Below are 26,085 nucleotides of genomic sequence, written 5' to 3' on the forward strand. Positions count from 1 at the left end.
GCTGGTTTAAGCATAATCCAAGTTGAGTTGCAATATTGATGAAACGCGTATCTTGGGAAACAAGCCAGGATGTTACTCAGTGCCCTGTATCATGAGTGGTCATATTCCAGTCTGTAAGGCAGCATGGACCTTGGGTTATTCTCAGCTTAGGCACTTGCTCAAGAATTTTAAGACTGCATTCCGTCCCGTTTCATTTCATTTATCAGGCTACATTCATCAATACCTTCATATTTCAGAATATTTTATTGTCTTAATCTCTTTCTATGAAACATTTAATGTAACGCCTCAAGTAAGTGAATAAGTTCTTTTTCCTTCTCAATGCAGTTATTGCATATTCTACCATGCCTTTTGCTTTCCTTATTGTGGTTTCAAATGATCATAAGCCGATCATAAAACAGCTTCTGTATTTGTGACAAACAATGTCAAAACTGAGCTTAATTGTAAAATGCCATCCCCAGTATTCACTGTCTTGGTTGTTTTTAAAGTGAATCATATTGGTAACTAATAAAAATTCAACGAAGTTGTATTTTTATCAAAAAATACAGTTTATAGTATTTCTGCTGACAAAAGAAGTATTGAGAAAATGCAGTACTTTTTTTAATATTTTTTTTCCCCTCCAGACTTCCAACAGTATAATAAAACTAAACCCTTTTTACAAGCTGCAGGAAATCGAACATATAAATGTTCAAATTCTGTTCATGTATTTATATATTACTGCATTGCTGAGACGTTTAGGCACATATGTTTCCATATGTGTTTAAAATGAGGCTTTTAAAAGTTCGTAAAGAATTAAAAATATTTCATGTTAACTTGTTTATTTTAAAATTATGGCTTGAATGCACCTTTAGAGGGGAGTAACACTTTGTGAATTGATTAAATGAGGGTTGAATTCAGCAGTGAAGTTACCTTTAAGATTTTTGTCTCGACTTCACTATCTGTTTTGGGGCAAAACAGTGATCTTGGGTCAATATTGAGAAACTTGCTGGAGATCTAAAGAATTCTAGAGACTTCTTTTTATGCTCGTAGGGATTTGAGTGGTTAGCCTTGCTCAAGCTGTACAGTTCTAAATGTAATTGAGCAGTTCATTTTTGTTAATTATCTAAACTTTGCCATCTGCTGGAGAGCCTTTTAGTGACATTATAATTTAGTCCAGTTGGAGCTCAGTTAGAGTTTTCTGACTAGTCTGTTATCATGTGTTCACCAAACAAAAACCTACACACCAAACCCTGGTCAGTTTTGTCATTCAGTTTTTAAATAAGCATCTGGCATGACTTGACTGTGACAAACTTACTGTGTTATGTTGGGAGATCGTTTTAAGCTCAGTGGGTTTGCTTTTTATGTATCAAACCAGGATATTTCCATGGCAATTGACACCTTTCAGCTCCCTGAATGTTTGCATGAGTATGACACAAAAATTGTCACGCCTTTTTGAATTCCATTGTCCTCATTTATCCCAGCATGATGATAGATGCGGGGAGGGGTGAGGGACAATACCAGGAGAAGACAGAAAAGAAGTTGCCACCTACAAAGAAACTAGTGCATGCAGCAGGCAGCTGCTTTACCTTATGTTCCCCTGGAGTCAGAAAATACCGTTGGAGGTCTGTGCTGAGCAAGGCACGGTGCAGGCAACTGTTGTGCATGGGTATTCCAGGCTGACTTTGTTCAGTTCTGGAAGTACGAAGTGTATGGAAGGTGGTGGTTATAGCTCTTCTGCTACACCTGGGAAATGCGCAGGGATTGCACGCTTTGTGTTGTGATTTGCTATAAGCCATACCCCTCGCTGGCCCGTGATGTGAACACTTTGGATTCAGCACACCTTTGGGAAGGCATACCTCTGAACTGTTACTGAAGCTCTACTACATCTTAAAGTTAGATTAATTTGACATTTATTTCCCCCACCCCCCACCCCCCAGTGCCATAGGGCATATTGGATAGTAATGCAAAATGATCCCCCCCCACCCTGCAGGATTAAACCATATGACAAAAATGCAGTCTTTAACTTGTTTGCTCTTTCTTCACATGCAAGGAGAAAAGCAAGCCCTTTAGAACCACAAAAGCAATATAGTGTGAGATTTCTGGCTTCAGGAAACAGTAAGGAAGTTGAAGCCATAGAAACTTGACTCTTATTAATGTAATCAGGAACCTACAGTATTACTGTGTGGATGTTTTTAGTTCTGACTGCGCTATATTTTCTGGTGGGAGCAGATTGCAGGAGCTGCAACTTCTGTAATCATACTTTTCCATTTGAAGGCCGTAACAGCACATACACAAATTCTCCTAAACTTTAAGGACCTCTCCATACAAGCCTTAGTTATTTCCTTGATACGTTATAGCAGTAAGGAAGAGAAATGAATGTCAGGCATTATAGCCACACACCGTAACACTGTGGTGGCATAACGATCAGCTGGGTTTACTTGGAAGAATGCAGAGTGTGATGGAATATTTCTCTGGGTAATTGTCAGAGCAGTATAAAACCCATCTTTTTTCTGCTAAAAAGCTCTGTTTAAATTTATGGAAGCCTTAGCTTTTACAGCTTCCATGGTTATGAGTTTTGGTTTTTTTCCCTCACGAGAAATTTCATAATGGTAAGTGAGGAGTTTGATCATTTTTATCTGGTGTGTGCATAAGACTGACGGACCCGGCTGAAGAACCAGCAGTAGTTAAAGCTCCAGAAGTTTCAGACAGTGGTCATGCAGGTCACATCAGCTCTGTGTCTTAACGGATCCTCAACATTGACGGCGGCAGGTTCCCCAAGAAGCATCCCAGACCGTGTCAGTCATTCCATGCGTGCTGTGGAGTTGAACTCTGTGTGTACCTGAGTCAGGATAGCCAGAGTAAGAAGTCAAGGTTAAAATACAGATTTGTCTGGAAATGTTAAGTATCCCAAGAAATATTCTCTAAATACTTCTTTTGTTGATTTAAACAACTGGTGAACTTGTTTGCGGAAAAACAACAAGGTCCCAGAACCTTATCAGCAGTACCAGTATGGTTTGCTGTTTAATTGTGTGTATGGGTGGCACAGTCCATGCACGCACGCACACAAAATCACTATTAAGAATATAACTGAAGCCATTAAATAATTTTCCACTTATGACTGCAGTCAGTATCAATCTTGGTATGTATTAAAGATATTTTTTTTAACATTTCCGTAACCTTTTGCCTTTGCACTGTGCTTGTGCTGCCCTAACTGGCAGTGATCAGGAAGCAGTTGCATCAGTATATCCTAATTGTTTCTGTTCAGGTTTCAGGAGTACTCCAAACAAAATACCCAAGTTACGGTTTTTCCCCTCATGTATTTGTCTAATATTTAAGTTAAATTTTTTTTTAAATACATCTTTCAAGAATTTGCAGGTCGACAATGAAGTGTTGACAAAAATCTAATTCACAACCATAAACATGTACCAGTTTTAGCACAGTTTTTGTGAACTTCTAAAATGACTTTTTTTTTTTTTTTTCTTCCCCCCCAGCATTCTTCTTGACAGTAGTCCCATTAAGCAGGACTGTTAAGGTTTTGCTGGGTTCTGTCATCACCAGCAACAGCCACTTTGTTTCGTTCCAGACCATGAACCATCCTGGCGTGGTTTGCACAGCACCAGTATTAGCGCACAGCACAGCTGGGCATCTGCCATGGGATACAGAGGTGGTGGCATCCTGAGCTGGGAGCTGGGAATTACCCTGCATTGTCCTGCAGGAGGCTGCAGCGCTGGTTCGGAGCCTTGCTATTTTTTTTTTTTTTATACTTTTTTAGCATTTCTAAGACATAGATGAATAATTTTAACAATGAAGAAGTTTAGGTGTCTTGGCTGCAGCAAACTCTCTCAAGATGAAGGTTTTAGATCTTTTGACACCTGAATCAAAAAAAAGAAAGGCTTGGAAATGTCCTTGTCCCTGTTGCCACTGTTACTGACTGGGAGAGGAGCTCAGGAACGTTGAAGTGAGCGAACAATGGTTTCTCTCTCCTTCGTAGATAGTTTGCCTTTTGCCCAGAGGTGGTTTTTTATTGTTACTCAGCAATTTGAAAATGGTAATAAAAACTTGGTGTATTGGTTTGTCCTTCAGGGTATTGTAACAACCTGAAGTGTTCTCTCAGGAAAATGTTTGAAATGGAACACTGTAAACTTTTTGTTATCTTTCCGTTTCTTCCTTTGCTCTGAATAGATGCTATGTATTTTTTTAATCAATGCATTATATTGTTACACCATCTGCAAGAAGTCTGACAATATCCACTACTGCAGTGTTGTTTAAATTTGTTGGTGGGGTTTTTTTTTGCTTAAAAGCTGAATGACTCTTGGTAAATTCAAACCAGCCAGATATGTTTGCTGGCTTAGTGTATTGTGTCCTGTAACTGCAGCCTTGCCGATATTAACCAGTTAACAATTTCCACACTGCTAACGGTTTCCACACTTGCTAGAGAGTTAAGGCGTTATGGAGGACATATAGACAGCTTATTTTAGGGACCTCTGCCTTGAAAGAGAGACCTAATTGTCTTACATAGTCAATGAATGGAGGTGGCCTTTTCTGATGAGCCTTTCTAAACAATTTGTGTACGTGTTCAGAGTTGTCTTCTAGAGGCATGGCAGTCAGCATCAGAATATTCCTTCTTCGTATTAAAGGTCTGAATCCAGACAGAGATTGGGAGAGAGGGTTTCTGGCATACTTCAGTTTTGTGGTGTTAAAAAAAAATTGATTGAAGAGCCAAAATGCCAGATCAAGACTTTTATTTCTCCCACATGAAACGCTGTTGCCGTTACCTGCTGCACTGCGCTAGCAGAATAGGCTAAGAACTTCAGAGAAGTATTTCTGTGCCAAATGTCAACAAGTCTGTCTTTTTTTACCCTGTGACTGCCACTTAGCAACATAATGTGCAGGAAGCATAAATGTTGTTCTTTCCCTTTCTGTCTCCCAAATGTAAGGGAGGGTTCAGGAAAAACACGTCATTCACAGTTGTTTTGTTTCCTGGAAATTTTTCCAGTCTGACCAAAATGAAAAGAAAAAGACAATATAAATACATTCTTTTTCCTTGCATTCAAGTGATTTGATGATGCATGTAAATCATGCCTTGAAATCGCCATTTCAGTTGGCAAAACTCTGCTGGTCGTAAATAAAAGTTGTTAGAAGGCTGTCATGTGGGTTGTGTTAGGCTGGCTGATCTCCTATGCTGAAAGCTAGGAGAGGTTTTTTCATCGTAATTTCACTTTCTGAAGAAGAGCATACTCTGCTCTGTTACTCTGGCTTAAAAATTAATTGCATATCGTGACTTGGAAGCTCCTAGTTCTTTCTGGTCTCTGCCAAACCGAGCTATGATAGCTGATTTTCATTCGGAAAATACTGGTGATCCGCTGAAGTGTTCCTTAATTTCTTCCTATTAAAATTACTGAATGAAAAAGTAAAACTCTTTAACTAACTTCACTGATCAGTAACCCGGCAATGGAAATATTGGCTTTTTTTTTTTTTTTTCTGAAACCCTGGCACAAAGTATCTCCTGTTGCTCTCACCCCTCTTTGCTGTTATCTAAAATCCAGTGAGTTTGCCTCTCACTAACTTCAGGATGTTTTTAATTAATTGAAGAAGACTAGCGAGGCCCTTTGGGCTCAGTTTATTGACACAGAGCCACTTCGTTGAGCACATTTGCTGGGGTAATGCTGCTAAAGCAGATTTCACTCCATGAAAGAATCAATCTCGGAGTTACCTGTAGTGAGCTAACTGGAGAAGGCTGTTCAGAGCAGACAGGGTTTAGGTAACAGTAGTGCCGAGGTACTGTTTATCAGAAGAGGGTAATAGTTTGCAAAACGAGCTCTTTAGCCTATTTTTTCATAATTGTACTGATGATATCTGAAGAATTGTTTAGATGCCAGAAAATTCTGGTTTGGTTTTGCTGTGTTCAGTATCGGAAAATGGTTACGAGAAAATTGCCTATAGCAGAGCGAACTGAAAAAGTAATGGGAAATTTATTTTTTTCCAATTTGATTAATTTGCTTAAATTTATCAGTTCTATTTTGATTAATCCTCTGGGAGCTGTGTTTCTACATGGTAGGCTGAGCAGATTGTGAAAGAGGCTGCCACAAAAAGTAGATTTCAGGAGTCGGGGATCTTGGATTCTATTCTTGATTCTGTCACTGACTCACTGTGCAAGCCTCCTAAATGGCGTGAGTCATTTAATGTCTCTGCCTCATTTACACTTCCTATAAAAGTGAGTATTACTGATACCATGCCCCGTGTTTGACAGCATCCTTTGCATCTCCTTCCCCTGTGTTTAAGCCCCCGAAGTAATTTACAGTAATGTAAAAAATGGTACCCAAATTTGCCTAAACTCTTAATCTAGTTTGGGGGTCTGTAGATGTGACTGTCCCCAAAAAAGAGGCTTAGTGAGAAATTTCATTGTTAATAATTTGTTACTAAATAGCAAACAACAAAATTTTAAGAACACAATTTGTTTAGTACCTTCATTCATCTATACCTAAATCCTTCTTTACTATTTTTGATGCTTATATGCTCTCAGACTTTTTTAAAGGATCCTTTAAACTCAATCACAAAGATTTTCAGTCACTTCTAAAGTGAGTAATGTAGCTCTGTTACTACTTCTTTATTTCCCCAATTTGTGTCCTACTGTTTGCTACCCATCTGCTGCATTGCATATAAGAGCCATAGGTTTTTAAAGACTGAAGCTGACTTTTTTTGGTTTTTAAAACATTTTTATAGCCTACAGAAATTACAAATGAACAACCCAATGATGTATTGCATTTTGGTTCACCTGCTAATATTATTATTTCAGATGATTCAGAGAGCTTCTCTGGTGGTATTTTCCAAAACCAAGATGTAGTCGTAAGGAATATAAATTTTAATTCAATTTTTTTGCTAAACTTCATGCTGTTTGTTATGATAACTCAAAATACTTCAAACAATTTCCTTTTCTTTAAATGTTTTCAGTGTCTTTAAAGTGTTTGCAAGCTTCTCTATATCCCAACTACAAGGAGGAATAGTACGTGGAAAATTTAATTATAGAAAACCATTTCCTGAGAGCTTATGGCCAAATAAACTTCATTTGAGAAGCTGAGATTTGTATAGCATGGCTTAGCTGAAGAAAAACTGATAATTGAGTAACACTTTGTTTTGTTTTTTTGTTGACTGGCAATTACTTGATCTTAGTAGGACACCCAAGACTGCATAAATATTTAACTAGAAAGGCTGTGCGTGTGTGTGCATGCATTTTGTGTCTAAAAATAGCTTTCTTTGAACAGGATTCAATTTTGACTTTGCCTGCTTCGCTTGTAACATGGAGCAGAACTCCATGTGGAAAAACTAATGTCCTTTTATTGGCCAGCTAGAATTCCCCTTGCTTGGCACTGCTTCTTTTCAACTCCTCACTACCACGTACTTCCATTTAGTCAGCAGCGATATATGTAAATTAGTTCTGGGCATTAAGGAATGAAGAACAGATGGCTTAGAAAATGCTTTTAAAATTAGTATTTTTTTCTTTAAAAGATAGTTTTGAACTCTGTCTAATTTTTCCAGCTTATTTTACTAATAATTTCCAATTACCCTTCTGTAATTCTAAGTTTTAACAGAAAAATTGTGGAATCAGTATTTTTTTTAAACCTGGTATCTAATATGCTATGTTTTGTTCCGTAAGAACCCTGTTGTCTTTCTAATGGAAGAACTAACAGAAGAATCTGTCATTGAGTAAGACTGTAAAATCACATTCTAATACTACAAAAAGTAATACTATCAGATAAACAGAACAGTCTCCTCTCTTAATCAGAAATGCCGACACTTAGTTACACAGTGAATTTTCATTCTGAACAGCTCAGACCAGTAGCAAGCTTTTGAGGAAAACCAGCGTGTTACCTTGTCAGTATTTTATGATTGCTTTGAATTGGTCACCACGAGGCACATCAACGTGACAAGTGAGGCAAAAGTCGGAGTTTCCATCCCTACGTCCTTGTAGAGCGTATGGAGCGTGTGATCGGTGCCAGGCTGCTGCCTCTAGAAACTCTTCTTCTTTCTTCCCAGAACAGGGACAACAAAAGTAAAAGCTCCTGCAAGCTTTTGTGCCCCCGGTAAGTGTCGGTATCTGCTGACACTTCTGAGGGTGATGCCAGTCCGTTAACCATGGAGAGCTTAGGGTTTGTACAATGTGGACAACTGCCAGTGAGGAATCTGCTGGATTCCATCCGCGTGTGCTACTGACAGCATCAGAACAGCCAGTGCATGGTGACCTACTCACTCCCCACGGAGAGAAAGTTTAGGCTCGAAGATAACGGCAGAATTGTGAAGGGAAGCATCTAATGACACAGGTCTCCTGCTAACTGAGCATTAAAAACTGCAAAAATGGAAACATTAACCTGTGAAGAGCTGATAGGGAGCTGGGCTGCTCTTAGGTCTGCCAGCGGTATCTGGAACTCACTTTAGAGTTTCAGCCGTGGTAGCGATAAGAGAATGTTTGAGGTGACCGATACTGTTAAGTGCCGCATACAGCACTTAAAAGGTGAATGTTTCCCAATTTTATAGTAGTATGTGATGCACTGAGATCAAACTTGTTAGGGCTGGGTTATGCAGTTTTAAGCTAGTTCTTCTAAAATTGGCATCAGGTATAATTGCTGGACTATGCATTAGCAGACAGAATGTTTCACGTGCAGCTCACCAGCACAAACAGATGCTTTCTTGTTGGCATCTCCCTTCAGTGTGGCTTCTTCCAACTGCTGATTGATTGTCAACTCGGATTTTCTCCAGGTAAATTTTTGGGTTTTGTCTGTAACAACAGAGGCAAAGCTGTTTTAAAAGATGAAAACCAAATTGTAATACAGGGGTCTGGAGATGGGGAAGGGAGGAATAGAATGGCAGCAATGTTCTGTACTGACCGCTAACGGTGGTGTCAGAGACTGATCCTCGATCTCTGATCTTGTTCTGCCCGATACCCCTCACTGTCAGCAGCAGGAGCCTTAACGCAGGATGCACACACACGCAGTGTGCACAGTCACGGAGGTGCTGAGGGACAGTTTTGCAGCAGACTGGGAAGGTAACGCAGCACCTAACAGTTCTGAAGGGACTAGGTATAGCTGCAATGGCACTGTCAGTGGATAAACAATATTTTAGTTATCATGAGGTGGTTATGTAAAAGAAGCTATTTGTGCCGGTGTCATGTTATTGAATAATGGAATTAGCCAGCTAAGCTTGCTAATAAGTGTGCGGTGTTGACTGCATTGCTCTGCTTTCCCTAAAACTGAAGTACTTTGCTGTATCTGCCTGAGGCTGTTGTGCCCTTGCGTGCCTTTCTGCTTCAACTCTGTTCATGTGGAGGTTTCGTATCTCACCTTTTTATCGATATTCAAATTTGCCATGATTCACCCACCCTGTTTCACATTGTTATCTCAGCATTTGGGCAGGCCAGCTGAGATAGGGCTTACGCGTGCATTGGACGAGGTTCGTTTCTGAACAACTTAAAGTATGTTAAACTAAGGATGGTTTCTCATTTAGCAGCGCCGGTGCAGGAGATCTGAAGTGAGTGGGAATTTCCCTGAGACTTTTGCTGCTAACGTTACTGGGGTCAGGCTTAAACCCATAGTAGACAACCTTGGCCTCAAACAATTGAAATTCCCAACTGCATTTTGGCAGCTTCAGGGAGGGGAACTGAAAGTTAGATAAAAAACTAGTATCAGGTTGTCCAAAAAGAAATAATCTTTTTTTTGAAAGCTGTAAGTTGTTAAAATATGGGAAATGTTTTGCGTGGTAAGATTGTTGCAGAAATTATGAAAAATGGGTTTAAACAAATATTGGCAATGTCCATGCATACAGTTGTTTCCTGAGGTAACTGAATTTGTTGTTTGTTAATGAAATAGTGCTTGTCTCTCTGGGTGCTTTTCCATAGTGTATTCAAATAGATCGGTTATATGATAGAAGTACAGCATACCTCAGGGAAATGAGAAATTTGCATATATAAAACTTGTAGTAGTAATGGATTCTAAGAGGATTGGGGTTTCTGAACATAATTTTTTATTTTTTACTAAAAGATGGGGTGAAACGTCAAAAGTGCATATGCATGCACTTATTAAATAAACCCACAAAGAGGTTTTAAGTGCAGAGATACCATCTCTGGCTCAAAATACCTAAGCTATAAACAACTGGATGCCTGGAGAGTGTTCCAGGGAAGTACCCCTGGATGTTTACAATGTTCTTATATCCATTTGTTCTGCTAGCTGCTCTTGGTTATTACTTAATACTAGGCTAGATGGACTTTGGTTTGAGCTGTCCCTGTCTTCAGAGTATCCTCCCATTACAGATATATCTATCTAACGATACATTAATTTTTTCCTGCCATGTGGAGGGGTAAGAGGGCTAATTAGCTGTCTGTATTTTTCTGTGTTGCTGCTGTTCTGTGGCTGTGTGAGTTGATCCCTGACGTTGCTCTGAAACGCTCGGCAGTAGAGGATGGTAACTTTGCCTGGTCCCCAGCAGTTCCAAAGCTAGCTTTGCAAATCCCTCCCACAAAACCTTGGAGAATACCATCTTTTGATACATCTTCAGCAAAAGTCATTAGTTAAATATCACAGGCATTATGCTTTAAATCTCAGTAGTGTTCCTAGTTCTTCACTAGTCTACACAGGCCTGTCTATACTACATAAATGATAAAAGATTTATCTTGGCTAGTTACTGTCCCACATCCTTTGTCACATCTATGGCAACTTTACCTGGGGTTGCCTAGAATTACTCCTCAAAAATGGGAAGCATAGGCCTGCTAATTGTTACTTTATTATATAATGAATTTGTCTTCATAAATCTAAATTTCTGACCTGTTTTGTAATATAAAAATACCAGAGCTTGGAGAAGGGCTTCTAGTCTATAAATTCCAATACTATGTTCTTTTTTGCAATTGTAGCATATCTGGGAAAACTCCTGCCTTCCCCCCCACCCCAGAAAAATAAAGGTTCTATTTCAGCTCTTCAGTGTGTGGTATTAATTCATGATGGGAAGCTATTTCTGGTTATACATATGATGATTTCCTTAAGATAAACTTTACATTTTTTTGCTTATGCATCTTTATTTGGTCTGCTTTATTGAAGTTACACGACTTGATATATAAAACGGTGGTATTCGATGCAGAGACTTCAGCCATATTGTAAGCACATGGCCACGGCTGTAATTTTGTCAGCTAATGGCAACCACTGGCCGAATGCCAAGTAAAATGAGTAAGAATGATCTAATTGTTAGATGAAACAAGGAGCCACATGAAGAACTTGGTAGTACTTTAGTAAGTTTCTTAATCTTAAATTCTCTTTACTCATCAAAAGGCTCGGTTAGCAGATCACTGATTTTTTTGGTTGTTGTTGTTGGAGATGAGCATGTTTGTATTCACACATGTCATATTTCAAACCTTAAGAGAATAAAAAACTATGAGATACCATACTCACTTTAACCTTCCCTTTTCCAATTTAACTGGTTCTTAACCACACTTATGCAAGTAGGATCAATTTAAAGATGTTTTCACTCGTGGTACTGCTTGCTGTCTGTTAACTGCTTCGTTTTTCAAAGCGTGCTGGAATGTGCACAGATAGCTCCTCGCTGTATTGAATTTTACCCCATTAGGTGTATGTTTGTCTATAGAATGACGCGTTAGCCTGAGGATTAGCTTAGCTGTTTGCAAGCTTCCCTGTTACTAATCATTCCATCTGCTTTGCAGAACATCTTCAAGTCCTGTAGGTTTGCAGGTCTGTAGAGCCCTTGGTTTTTACCTTTTTATATTCACCTATGCTAGTAAGCATGTATGTTACTCTTTTTTGGAGAATGTTCTGATTGCATTTTTTTTTCACTGAACAATTAAGTTCTACAGTTTGATTACTGTATTACGTGTTTGATTATTGCAGGCTATAGAATTTCCCTCTCTACTTCATGTTGTATAGTTTAATCCTTTTTGAAAGGGATTTACTAAATTGTAAGTGAAAGAGCTAGAGCTTTTGTAACTTTTTCCAAAAAAAATTCTGCCGCTTCATTAGTAAGATTGTCACAGTAGCAAAGTCAGCTCAGGAAGGAATGACCCTCAGAACACCTCCTGACTGGCCAGCCAAGAACTGAAACAAATGTGTAAGGAAAAAAGTTGGGAATGTTGGTCAGTGTGTTGCACTGGCAGCTGGGTTATCAAACTGGTCATCATTTCATCAGGATTTTTTTTGTCCTTTATACTTTTTAGTTGATTCATTAGATCCTTGAACTTAAAAAACAACAACCACAAACCAAAAAAACACCACCACGCAGACAAAAAAATCCTTTGAAATTCTTGTTTTGTCTTCTGTCTTCAACAGTGCCCTTAAAGATAGTCGTTTCCCCCCAATGACGAGGGATGAGCTGCCACGGCTTTTCTGCTCAGTGTCTCTACTCACTAACTTTGAAGATGTATGTGACTACATGGACTGGGAGGTAAGGATGTCAGATGTCTTTAAAGGAAATTACTTTGATATCATGAACATCTATGGCAGAAGCCACACCGTTTAAATTGTCTGCATAAATGTTGTGTAGTTGACACTGTTCTGCACTCTACACACCTTGTTTTGTGCATAGAATCAAAAGCCTCTTTGTGATAGAACTGTCATCTCCTTAAAAATCTGAGCCATGAAAATGGAATAAAGTTGTGTTCTTGCCCACTTTGGCACTCTGTGTGCTCTGCACAGCTGTGTTTATGCCTAAGACTCCATCAAGCAAGGTATTGTCTGAGTGACGGTGTCCTGAGACCTCTTTTGCAGCACAGCCAACTACAGAAACACAGTAGATCAATCCATCGATTCTGGAAAAGAGGGTGCTCTGGTGTGAAAGTCTGGTGTGTGCTTCTGGAAGCACTGCAAAAAATGGCAACCCCAAACCAAGCTGCCTAATTTAGCAGGAGTGAGCTATTTATTGTTCCCAGCACCTTCTCTGCTTTCAGAGCAAGTGGCCTGCACAGACCCCACAAAGCCCTTCTATAATGAGGCCAAGTAAATCATCGCCCTTGGTTTTCTTTGCCACTTACACATGGAGCTGAATCTAAATTGTTAGGTTCTAGGAAACCTGCATGCGTTCTCTTGGAACAGCAGCGTAAAAGAAATTAGGAAGCAAATGCTGCTTTTAGAATTATTTCTGGGAAGCTCTACTGAAGGAAGTGTTATTCTGTATTCTGCTTTTTCCCAATTATTTGGTATTAGGCGCTTGCAAAAAAACAAGTTACTGGACTGGAGATGAACTTCTTATCTCGGTCAGTGTGACTGTTGTGTTGCTTTTTGAGTCTGTATCTGAGTGGACATAAAAATTTGAAATGGTCAGATATATGACGACAGACATATTATAATGCCAGAGACACCACACAAGTTACAGTATTTCCCTTTAATAATGACTTAGCCCTACTAAATATTTATGATTTCTTAAGAGAAAAAGAGGCTTTCTATTGTATTCACACATAACAAATGTATATTGAACAGAAATTTCAGTTGTTGTTACAATGGTATGAGGCCCCACTGTGTCAGAATGGTGGTATCCAGCAGTAACCTCGGCATTATGAGTTTTTTCAGTAGCTGAAAATCTAATAAAAATGCATTTCCAGTTCAACTCGTAATGACAAGGGCTTCTTACCTTCTGATATGCAATTCTGAATGGGATGAATGAAAGTTTCCTTGGGAGTTTATCAGCATTTTCACCATAATCGGAATTATTCGGTTTTTTAATGTAATGTCAGACCAGAAATAAATCTCAGCTGAAACTCTGCATGCATTCTCGATTAGAACCATTTTTCAGAGAAGTAGTTTGTCTTGTCACTGAGCCATTAGAGTACTTTAAACAATGTTCTCAAGTAATCAAAACTATAGTGACTTTTAACACTAAACCAAGCTAAGGAGTCAAAATTAAAACTGGTAGAATTGTTTTGCTTTACTAGGTTGACTTCTGGTCATAATCAATGTGATGTTTTCAGTTTAATTTCATTTCTTACAGTTTATTAAAAATCAGACTACGAATACATTCAGAAAATGTATCTTTAAAAGTGTGATGTGCATAATGAAATAGCATTTAGTGCTCTTCATGTGGTAGTCTATATATATTAGAAGCTGTTTTAATCTCTCAATAATAAACTTCTAAGATTTTTACATCTTAAAGAAAAGCTGAAACTAAAGCCTGAGTTCAAAAAAGCACTCTCCCTTGGAAAGGCTGGCTTTACCTTTGTTCCTTGGGAGGCTTTGGATTCATAACTCTAATTCTTGTTTGACACAAAGGAGGCTTTTACTTTCTGTGTCCTTTCTCTGTCTTGTGGCAGCATCCTTGAGGCTTTCACAGCAGTGTAAGCAAGCTGAATGCAGAACTGTAGTCCTGCTCGGTTCTGATTGATTTTATGGATTCTCATGATCCCTATTGGAAAGCCCTGACTTACGAGGGAAGAATGGAGCAGTCAAAAATACAATAACCTTTATGATATCCATTTGCTTAGTTGCTCTCCCCAGTTACATTTAAGGTGTTTTTAATGATAGGTTTTTAAAAACTTTAGGAAATTCCTAGGATTTCTAAGGAACGGTCACACAATAGGTTCCATGATTTGTTTGGGTTCTTTTCTTCTTTTTTTCCTGTAAGCTAAATGTGGTTCTCAAGTGATTGAATCATACATAGTCGTGGATGATCCACAAGCTTTCCATGCAGAAAGAGGAGAGGTGTATAAATATGAGAAAGATAAAATTTGTATTTGTTAGTCCTTAAAAGAATGATTCATCATGATTGTGCCCCTGTGAGTGAGATGCTTATGTCATCCACGTTTCTTTTAAGGGAGCTGTAGTTATGGGTATTAATGGCAAAAGGATGTTTCAGGTTGTCTAGAGAATGATGTAAAGAGAGATTCTGCGTCTTTCATCTCGTGTGATGCTAGAGTCACCCTGAAAAATACCAGCCTGGTTAGGAGACCTTACTTCTGTAGGTACGCTACTGATGATCCCGTGGGAGCCAAATCAGCAGTTCGCTGCCACGGTATTTCAAAATTGCCGATTTAGACAGCTCGCAGTGCTCTGGTGGCTTAGAGAGAAAGAAGATCTCTGAAGGCATGGCTCGGGAGTGGCTCCTGTGTCCTGAAGCAGAGTGATAGATCTTCTTTTATCTGATTAATGAATTAACTTCCCAAACTAAATAAATCAATTTTTCAGTTGTAAAAAGCAACTCCTTGTTGTAAAAAGAAATCCTTTTGCAGCACAATCCTCAACCAGGTAAAGAGGAGACAGGAGTGAATTGACTGCTATTAGCTCCCATGTGTTTTCAAATTGCTGCCATTTTTACCTTTTATAAAAGTAACTAGGAGAAATTACACGCCTTAAAAGGACAACTTCAATGCCATGGTTCATGAGAATGCTTCCCAAAACACAATTTAGCATCCTTGGTGTACGTGACTTTATATGAATTGCAGTTCACTTTAGTAGCTGAACAGATGCCGAGCTCTGAAGTGAACACTGAGGTGTATGAACGGTTTCTTTGTTTCTGCTAGACAGAACCCACCAAATATTGCGGTGGTCCAGGTGCTGCTGGGGTGGTTTCACAGCCTTTCTGTCTCAAAGAACCGGGCAACATGAGAAACTCTTTAAGATATGTTTCGGGGTTTTTTTTTAATAGTACTGCTCTGTTATTAAAGATCAGGTACCAAAGAACTACCTGGGAGACAAGTCATAAAGACCAATTGCTTTTAAACACATTTGATATTATTAGCAGTCATGCCTTTCCTGCATAAACTCAGCTTTATCTACGCTTCCATTCTCTTGAGCTTATCTTTTTGATATGTCCTTCTACCAGGTCCTTTTTTTTCCTGCCTCAGAATGCCTCCAGTTTTGCTGTTGATTCTTAATGCAGATATTTTTGCATCTCATGTTGCACTGAGAACTGTGTTTGTCGTTGGCAGCACCCTGAAAGAAGGAACGTAGGAGAGTTTGAATAGATCTCTGTGAAGTATTGTGGCTTTCGGTCCTTTAGAGGCAACTTCTGTTTGGTTTGTGAAGCTTGTAAGTCTGTGATTTGGGCAACTAAACCTGTGCTCAGCAGGTGCTGCGAGTGGATTCAGATCCCAGAACAGCATATCTAAGGGGTGATCATGTCATAGGTCTTGCAGTTCCAGCTTTGGTGCTACAGGCTCTGCCTGCTTGACAGGCTGTGGCTGCCAGGTACATTAATAATTTGCCATTTTAAGTGTATCCCCTGCTTGCTTTTTTTCCTAGAAATACAGAAGAGTGAAGTGCCTCTACTCATTTACACTGTATTTCATGTTACAGCAAATGAGCAGTTTTAATTTATCTTCTCGTTAATTAAGAGTCTGTGGTTTTTTTTTCTAGAAGGTAAAGCCTGTCGTGCTAATTCAGACCCTCTCCTCATTTTTTTTATTAAACATCGTAGGACGTTATGATTGTAATTATAGTAAGAAACTTTTTGGAAGACATTATTGTAATTCCAGCAGGGTAATAAATAACTGGGATTGACCAGCAGCTTTTCCTTGAAATACTTTGAAAGAGACCTTTGTCCTGGAGTTGCTGTTCTTCAGTAAAGTAAAACCTGCAGAATTGTACATGCTTGATATGTCGATACAAAAGGCCTTCAGCCTGTGTGCGCTGGTTTAAATATTAGCTTTAATAGTTGTAGCCAATAATGTTGACTGAAAGGTGGCTTTTCATTGTTGACAAAGTTAGTACATTTAAGAGGCGTGGGAATTCTTTCCTTCCTGCAAGTGCAGCAGCACCAGCAGCTCTTGCAACTTATGTTCCTTAGAATGGGGAAGAAAGAGTCTTGAGCTCAAGATTTTATTCTCTTTGGACAATATTCAGTGATTCCGTGTATGTAAATAAATGATTCATTAAAAAAAGAATGCTTGTCATGGAGAGAAGACCTCCTGAGTAGTCTTTTGCCGCCGTTGTTAAATCAGAATGTAATATTTAAGCTCTGCTAAAGATGATCAGAAACAAGCCAACATATTTGTGGCTAAAAGGCTGTAGAATTCAGCTAGGAAAAAGTGGGGTCAGCATCCATGTGACATGTTCTCCATTTCCAGACAAGGTTACACAGCTCTTGCCATAGCTCTGCTTAGGTAAATAAAGGGGAAGAAGGTCACTGCACTGCATGGTGTCAAAAGCTGTACAAGTTACAGACCGGCTTTTCTGTCTGAAAATGTTTATCACTCGCTGCTGTTCAAAGATGAAGCAGCCAAACCGTAAGGCAGCAGCAGGAGAAGCCATAACCAGAACAGCCCGTGTGGTTCACCAGGTGGTTGCGTGCCCGCTCGTACTGGGAGAACTGGGAGGCAGCCGGCGGGGTTTGCCACGGTTGGACCAGCTGTACTGGTGGCAAGGGGTGCTCAGCGAGGGGTGCTCAGCGATCGGGCCGCTCTGGCCTTGCGGGGGGAGAACAGCAAGTAGTGAGCATAAGGAGTGGGCAGGTGCGTGGAGGTGTGCTGCTCCAGCTCGGTGGATTCTTCCTCACAGATTCTTTGTTGTCTGCTTTAATGTGTTTCTGAAAAATGTTTACAATGATTTTATCTTAAATTAATTAGTGATAATTGCATGCAAACCTCTTACAGATTGCAGTGCTGTAGATAAACCTGAACAGAATGATTATTTGCTGATAATTTACTCCACAGTGGACTAGAAGCTTAAATTTTAGCAAGGCTTGATGTTGCGGATGCTTCTCTGAATTCCATGTGGATAGTCCTATGAGCCTGACGTTGTTGCACTGTGGTTGGAGAGTCAGGACCAGAGGACCAGGTTTGTGAACTGTGTTTGGAACTTTGAATCAGAACAGTTGGACGTGAGGTTGCTTGAATGTTGGTTTTGGAACAATTTTTTCTTAGCCCATCTGAGATAGATATAGAGAGGTATTACGAGTAATAATCTAGCAAGTGCCAGAAGCACTTGGCAAAACAATAAATGTGGCATGTGCGTGTTTTGCCCCATACTGAGGCGTTCATAAATAAATGATTCATTAATGATTCATTAAAAGATGCACGTTTAAATGAATGTGAATGTGTATAAATACCCAACAAAGTTTGCAGTTCTGTCAAGGGGACTTCAGAAGTAAAACAAAAATGTAGTTTAATGTAGCCCTTAGATTTAGTGAAAGGTCTGTGTTTTTTCATTAATACTGTCACTGGACCTAGTTTTAGGTAGCCTCTGGCCAGTTATACAGTGGGCCAAAAGGCTGATATCCACAAGTATTGGACATACAGTATACAGTATTTTCATGCTCTAAAGCCTTATGGAAATATTTCTGTTGGAGGAGGTTGGTTTGTTGCCTTGTGAAGTCTCCTTATCTCGCTTTCCTCTCCCAACAGCAACAGTTTAAATAGATTCCTATCCGTTGGGAGGCCGACACAGCAGTTGCGCTGCCTTTTTGCAGCCGAGTGCCGTACCTGTGTAATCATTTCCCCAAGAAATGGTGACGGGCGAGACAGAAACTCCATCTGCAGAAGAAGATGGTTTGTTTTGTTTCTCTGAACTGCACAGGCAGATGTTGTTGTTCTCCCAAACCATGCCTGTAGCGTGTCATGTGTGTTTAGTTTGAGCAGCATGCCACAGGCTTTGGGTGAAGTGCTGTGCTGGTAGGGGAGCCAGCTCCAGCCCAGATGATGCCTTCCAAATGTGCCCCCATCCCTTACCTCTGCTCCGTGAGAGGAATACTTGGGGACATCTCACAGGTTTCCCTCAATGCAGGCACGTTGATCTCCTGAGGAAGTCAAAACAAATTCCTAACTACGCCCGTGCCGGTTTTAGCATGGTTGGTTCTTACTTTGCTGGGCTGGGTGGCTTGGGTTGGGTTGAGGGAGCTGCAGTCCAGGCCATCTGCGCGGGGCTGGGGTGCTGCTCAGCGACGCAGCTGAAATTCACGCTGCGCAGAATGCTAGGGAATGTTCCCAGCCAGAGGAATCGTGGGTGCAATCGCGTTGCCTTATTAATTTTGCCGTACATCTTTTTCTTCTGCAGACGTGGGCCTAAAAGTCCATTAAAAAGGTTAATGGGAAACATCCAGTGCAGTGCAGTTACCTACAGCCCGAATGTTGCGTCACACTTAATACATCACTCGTGCTTCTGGTTAGTGTCTCAGGAATACTACAGGATCGCTATTATGCAAACCAGCTGTGTGGAATTTAAAATCTAATATTCTGCAGGATTTGAAGGTGTGCAAAACCTGGAAATACTTGATCTGAGTGCTTAGGCAATTAAATATAGACAGTTACAAAATCACCAGCTGCAAAAACTTACTCTGTTCTTGGAATGAACTTGGTGGGCTCATTTCAGCTTCTGTCACTGGTTTGTTTTACTGTCAGGCCTTTTGGGTTCCTGATTACATCATCTGAGTATACAGATCTCTCTGGTGATTATATATCGATGTTATGAATGTGAGGTTTAGAAGTATTTGGTAATGAAATACCATATTAGAATTTGCAGTCAATTAAATTAATTAGTCTCAAAACAATTTTTCCTATGTACTTTTTTCTAATTAAGAGTATTAGGTTCATGGGGAAAAATTCTTGAGGCCACAGTCAGCCACAAGAGACTTCCTCCTGTTTCCCCATGCTTATATCATATATATAAAATACTATAAAGATTAAAAAATGAAGTCTTTATATAAGCAAATATGTTAATTGAACAAGTGGTAGAGCTTTGTAATTATTCCTTATTTGGTTTTTGACTGTCATGCAGTTACAGTACAGTGGGCTGTCAGTGGAAAAACTATTACAGCAATTTTGATGAATTTTGTGTCCAAAAAGAAATGCCATACGAAACACCACAATACCCTTTTACACATAAATTATTCATTTCCACATACAAAATTGGGAACTTTGGATTTAAATGGAAATAACATCCTAGTTATGTGGCCGTGACAATAAAAATGGCCATCTACTAATGCTTTGTGTTTACGCACAGAACTCAAAAGCAACTGAAAACTTACTGGCAATGGAGTATCTCCTGCAGCACGGCTGATCCGAGTGCAGGTACTCTTGGGATTACTGCGTCTGAAACAGGGGTGCTGAAACAGTGCCCTGGAAGGGTGTCCAGCCTCTCTTTCTTTCTTTTTTTTTTTCTTTCTTTTTTTTTCTTTTTTTTTCTTTTTTTTTCCTTTTTTTTCTTTTTCTTTTTTTTTCTTTTTTTTCTTTTTCTTTTTTTTCTTTTTCTTTTTTTTCTTTTTCTTTTTTTTCTTTTTCTTTTTTTTCTTTTTCTTTTTTGGCGGTGCAACTTTATCTGTGCCTAACTCCTTGGTGTTAGTAATTCTGGTTTCCATGCTGGCATTTTGTCAGAGGACTGGTAGTATGGAAGTAGGAGTTTGCAGGTGAATACTTTGGGATATCTCTCTTTCCTTGGCATACGCTAGCAGAAATTTTGAAGGCTCCGGGCTCCAGTTCATAGTGCGACAAGTCTTTCATTGTCTCAGTTGTTCCTTTCAACAAAATTAATGCTCTTAATGGATGCGTCATTAGATTTGCCAGCTGTTTGGTTGTCTGGCAGATTGTATCTGGTGACCAGGTGATTTTATCAGCAGCATCACTGCTGACAGTGTCACAGGGAGACGGCGGACTCAGAGTGACGCTTGCATCTCAGCTGGCTTTCCCTCAGCCCAGAAATGAAGCTCTGCGGTCGGCAGCTGAGCAGCACATTTGTTCTGCTACTGACCTTACAAGGCTTAGAAGGCGAACACCTTTCAGAAAGATTTCATTCGCTTCAGTACCGCCTCTTGAAACTTTGCAACATGGTATTAACCGCTACAAGGGTCACGTTTTGAGTTTGATCATGTGAGAAATCTCTTGTGTCTTTTCTCTTTTAATGTACTAATAAAGCTGCCGATTTCTTGCAGGTGGGTGTACATGGCATTAGAATAGAATTCATCAATGAAAAAGGATCAAAACGCACCGCCACCTACTTACCGGAGGTTGCAAAGGAGCAAGGTCATTGTTGCACTTTATTTCATATGATCTGGTGAAGAATTTAAACGTACATATAAATCTAAAATGCAATATTTGACCTTGCACTGATGTCAGATGATGGAGCAATATTTAATTGTAAGAAGACTCTTATATAAAATGCCAATTACATGCCTGTATCAGTCCCCTTATACAAGTCATAAATGCAGTGTGGCTGTAGGAAAACAAAATCTGGAGGGTGGTACAGTGCTGTCACCCAGCTTTACAGTTGTTAAAAGCTGCCAATTTTCATGTAGTTGTTACGCTGTGATATTAGTGACATGCAAAAACAGTTAAGTGGTGGGATGTCTGGTCAATTATCTCAACAGCAGATTTACTCCTAAATTTGCAATGTTTGAGGTTTTTTTTCAATTTAGTACTTTCTGCTAGTACTTAATTCCTTTTACAAACACTGGCTTCCTGGGGGTTTTTTGATGGATGGAAGGCAATTACTTTTAATATGAAAATCCAAAATAGCGTTGTTAAAGTCCCTTTTAGTAGAGGCACACACTTAAATTTGTGAATTAGAACAACTACAGTAGCTTTTGTTGAATACTAATCTTTTGGACTAAGCAGCTGACTATGACTACTTGCTATGTTTTGGGTTTTTCCTTCCAAGCTTGACAGTGTGTCTCAATCTTTTTACATTTTGCATTGCTGCTTTTATTTTTTTGCCCTTTTTTTTTTCTTTTTTGTATTTGAGTTGGGCTTCTGAGGAACAGGGTGAAGCCTTTACTGAAGATCATCTTTAATTGATAATTCTGTTTTCAAATAGTCACTTACAAGTTTAGAGGTTTCCCAAGCTTTTTTTTAAATTTAGGAGTTGGGGGAGTAGAGGGTGTGTTTAAATTTCTAAATAGTTTTAATAGACTATGCCTTGCAATCTGGCTCTTTAAATTACCCAAAACTACCCATTTGTATTTTTTTTATGTAGTCAAAACTGCCTCTTTTTTTTAATTTTATTTATTTAATGTAACAATGTGATTGATATAATTGCATTTTTCGGACATAATGTGTCTAACAGCTAGTTAAAATATTAGGGTTTTTTAAATCAATAAATAGGAGTTTTGAAGTATGAAGATTTTATTGAGAACAGTGAAGAATCTGTATTTTTAATCCATCACTTTTTATTGCACAGACATCTGTAATATAATGTAGTTGTTCTGAAATTAGACATATTACTGTAAAGTTGTGATATTTATGAAGAAGTAATCTCTGAAGCTCTCTGCACATGTTCAAGTAAAAGTTCTTTTAAATGTTATGCTATACAGAAATTTAATTTTTGATACTGTCATAGCCATTTATAATTTATAAAGTGATTGTGATACAGGATCATAGCTGAATGTTTCAGAAAAATTTAATTTTGTATCTCGCCCCCAGTCTACGACACCTGGATATAGTGGGTCCACTTTTAAAATATTTCAACTACGAGAAAAATATGATGTCTGTAGAGCAAACTGTGTGTGTGAAGAAATCCTATACATTGTATTTCCTTCACTTGTTCTTAAGTAGGGAGGAATGTTCTATGTTTTACAGAACTTGAGCAGAGCACTTTCATTATCACTAACACTAGATACTGTACCGTATTTTTGCAACATCTCTCCTTATTGCTGTATTTCTCACTAATTTTTACTACTGTACAATTCCACAGGATGGGACCACATTCAAACCATAGATTCCTTATTGAGGAAAGGAGGCTACAAAGCTCCGATTACAAATGAATTCAGGAAAACAATAAAGCTAACCAGGTATGCATCGTGGGCTGCTACAGATAAATCCTGTTTTTGTAATACTGTGATGCGTTTGTTCCTGGTAAGTGCTGATTTCAGCTGTTAATAGTAAGCTTACCTGTAGATACTATTAATGATTTTTTTTTCTTTTCACAATAGCAGTACGGACTTCTGAGAATATCTGTGCCTTGCATAGGGGTTAGTGGTGCTAAGCAAGAAAGAAAAGGCTGTTAAATATCAGGCTACTTATATAGCAGGGCACCTGCACGTTTTGTTTGCTAACTGAAAATTCTTAGTGTATTGGTCCCTTACTGCGAGGGATGCTGGGGGCTGCAGTTAACGAGGGTTTCTTGCCATTATCAACTTGGATTTGAGCAGATGGGGCAGTATGGGGCTGCTGCTGGGTACCAATAACCTGCTCAGTCCTCAGAAAGCATTTGGGTCCTGCGGAGTAGAGGTTTCCCTTGTCTTACCAGCCTTAGCTGTGCAAATGAGGTAGCTGCTTTGGCAGTCAGCGTACTGGTTGAACTGTGTGAGGGTATTCTCAGGAGTGAAGACATGAATTTAGTAGTTTATTTCATACTCTTGTCACACTTGCACACTTAGTGTATTTTGATTTTGCTAATTTAAGAAAATGTGTTCTGGAGGGCTTCTGAGTGGGTGGGAGTCAAAATATTTTTGAATCTGCAGCACATATTCTGCCCATAATATTGTAGTTATATGGTGAAGGGTGGAGGAGTAAATGCCTGTAAGAACGCCTCTAAAACTGTATTTTTATAAGCTTGCAGTGTAACATGACTGCTGAATTCTAGTTATCTATTCCATGCTTAGAGAAATAAGAATTTTTTAAATCTTAGGTCATAAGAAAATATTGACTGTTCATACTTTTCAGGGTGACCGCACTTGAAATTATTAATAATACAAACAACAAAGTTAGAATCCTTTGTCCAAAACTGGTATCCTTCCTATCTTCTATCAACTTTTAGGGTCTCACAGGGTCACGAGATTAGTTCTAAAAATGTTGTATTCTAAAAATGCTCTTGTTTCTGTGTCCTGATCTCTTTGGAAATTCTTTCCTTAGTACAGCTAGGTGTAAACCAGACTTGACTTCCTTGTCCATAAGTAAAACTCAATCCTTTCATTACAGAAAATAATTGGATTCTCCTGATTTGTTTATGATGCACTGTTATAGGACAGAGACCTGAGATTTTGGTTCTTTTCAGCTTCCACATCTGTCATTTTCATCTACAAATCTTGCTATTACTCAGCAGAGGTTTACGTTTAGACCAGATAAAGGGGAGGCATTTCTTAGAAAAATGGATCTGTTAGTATTAGAGGAATTATTTGTTAGCGATCTTGTGGATGAAGAATAAAGACTTTGCGTCTCAGTGACTGTTCAGAATTCTGGATTCTGGTGGAAACCTGATTACTGTGGAGTAGCTGTGACCAAGGAAAGCATGCTGTTCTGAAAGTTAAATTGGGGAGGAAGGATCTACAGAATCCAGCTAAATTTTCAAATGCAGAACTCCAGTCTTCTTTTAATTTATTTCAGATGTACACCTTGTTACCTTCTGTTCAAAAAGAGATAGAGTAACAGTGCTATAGTTCTGAAATGACCATTTCTGTATACTGCGGTAAATACGGAATATTTTTCCAAGAAACAAAAATTCTACGTAGCACACATTTTCTTCCAGCTACCTGGTTTTGTTGGGAGCAATGGCATATGACCAAATAAGAACAAAATAAACCCCCAAAACCTACCCGGGCCCCAAAAAAACATCACCAACCCTCCCCCCTGTGTTTAGTGCATTTGAAGTTCATAACATCCAAACTGCTAGAAAAATCACTGGCCTGATAAGTGGAATAAACAAAGCATGATTTTTAATGTTGAGAAGAATTTTTTTTTCTTTGGCGGTCTATTTTATTTGCTTAAAAACTCAGTTTCTGCTGACATAAACAGTAGTATTAAAATAGTAACCATTTCCCAGCATCAGACAACCTTTTTTAGAGCCTCATTTTAATAACTTCTTGTCACACAGTAAAACATACATTGGAAAAGTAGAATAAGCGCTTTTAACTTCTTTTTCAAGTCTCTGAATTAAAGTAAACGTCCTGTGTGTGAATAAAGCTTTAAGCTGATCAAAACTAGTCCGTTGCTAACTATCTTCACTGCAAGTTAATACCCAGTAGTTCTGGTCGTGTTTTCAAGAGAACTAAAATACAGTGGAGCTGAAAGAAGTGTACCAGTTCTAGGGGTCTAGAATGCGGTAACTGCATTTTCACTTCCATCTGCTTAAATGAGCAGATGCGATTCTCATCAGGCTGCCTTTGGCCTGCTTTGACCCACTTACAACCAACTTCATTAACTGACAGGCTTATGGTTTAGTTTCATATTGGCAGGGGATTTCATTCACAGACCAGCTTACTCGTCAAGGGCAGCGTGCCGCATGCCATTCACATCAATTCAAGAAGAGCTGCAACTAATCTCGCAGCCAGGACCAGCGGCCCTTTGTTAAATTAGTACATCATTAACAAGCACTCTTGTATCAAGTCAGTGTGGGCAGCTTTGGTGCTCTGAAACGCGTCCACTGAAGCAAAAAGCTGTAAGTGTAAGGTGGTGTGCTCGGTCCCTCTGGCAAAGAGGCACCAGAAGCAAATGTGTTCGCCCCCGTAATTGCTGCAGTTGGGAACTCCACAGTAGTTTAAACTTTTGTGTCGGGTTGTGAGTGCAAGTGGTTGAGCCATCTGTTGTGTTTTTTTCAGACCTAAAAGAGGAGAGAACAACCAGAGCAACTCCAGAAGAAAAATATGATAGAAAGGAGAGGTGGCAGTATTTTAAATCGCTGTAGCTGGATTCACCAAACCTCATCTGTCAGATCTCTTATGCAAGGTCTTTCTAAGTGAAATTTGTGGAAATGTGGAATAGTGTTGGTTTTGTGTAGATTTTACACTTCTACAGATAAGTGTAAATGTGGCAATATGTTCCCTGTTGTCAAACAGTACTGATGCAAGTATATCCAAAGTATTTGTTGTCGGGGCCTGGATTCTGCTTTGAATTATATATAGCTGGCTGTTGGTGTTGGGGGGCCTCTCTTCGTCATTTTTCAATGATCTTGGAAGTCTGGAGAGGTCCCAGTCAACTGGAAGCTGGCAAATGTCCCATTTGTCAAGAAGGATAAGAAGGAAGACCCTAGTAATCACAGGCCTGTCCGTCTGGCTTCAGTGCCTGGTAAAATTATGGAGAAGGTTGTTCTGGCAGTTACTGAAAACCATTTGAGAGCCAGCACCGTCACGGGCCATAGCTACCGTGGGTTCACGAGGGAAAGGTCCTGCTTAGCCAACATGATTGCCATGGCAAGGTCACCCGTCTAAGTAACCAAGGGAAGGCAGCAGATGTGGGGGTTTTTATTTTAGTGAAGCTGCCGATACTGGCTCTGG

The 26,085-nt window shown here is 39.3% G+C and overlaps 1 protein-coding gene across 6 annotated transcripts in view; it reads left to right on the forward strand.

Annotated features, from left to right (window-relative positions):
• Nucleotides 1-26,085, forward strand: part of AMMECR1 (AMMECR nuclear protein 1) — a 90,691-nt gene that overhangs the window by 50,637 nt on the left and 13,969 nt on the right. For 5 of the 6 annotated variants that reach the window (XM_040614469.1, XM_040614471.1, XM_040614470.1 and 2 more), the window contains exons 3-5: nucleotides 12,294-12,408; nucleotides 20,812-20,902; nucleotides 22,569-22,665. In XM_040614469.1, coding sequence (XP_040470403.1) covers nucleotides 12,294-12,408; nucleotides 20,812-20,902; nucleotides 22,569-22,665 — 303 coding nt within the window. Of the gene's footprint in view, nucleotides 1-12,293; nucleotides 12,409-20,811; nucleotides 20,903-22,568; nucleotides 22,666-26,085 lie in introns of those variants that run through there. The other variant, XM_040614472.1, reaches the window with a different exon arrangement.

This window comes from Falco naumanni, chromosome 14 (genome assembly GCF_017639655.2).
Source record: "Falco naumanni isolate bFalNau1 chromosome 14, bFalNau1.pat, whole genome shotgun sequence".
NCBI classification, from domain to species: Eukaryota; Metazoa; Chordata; class Aves; order Falconiformes; family Falconidae; genus Falco; species Falco naumanni.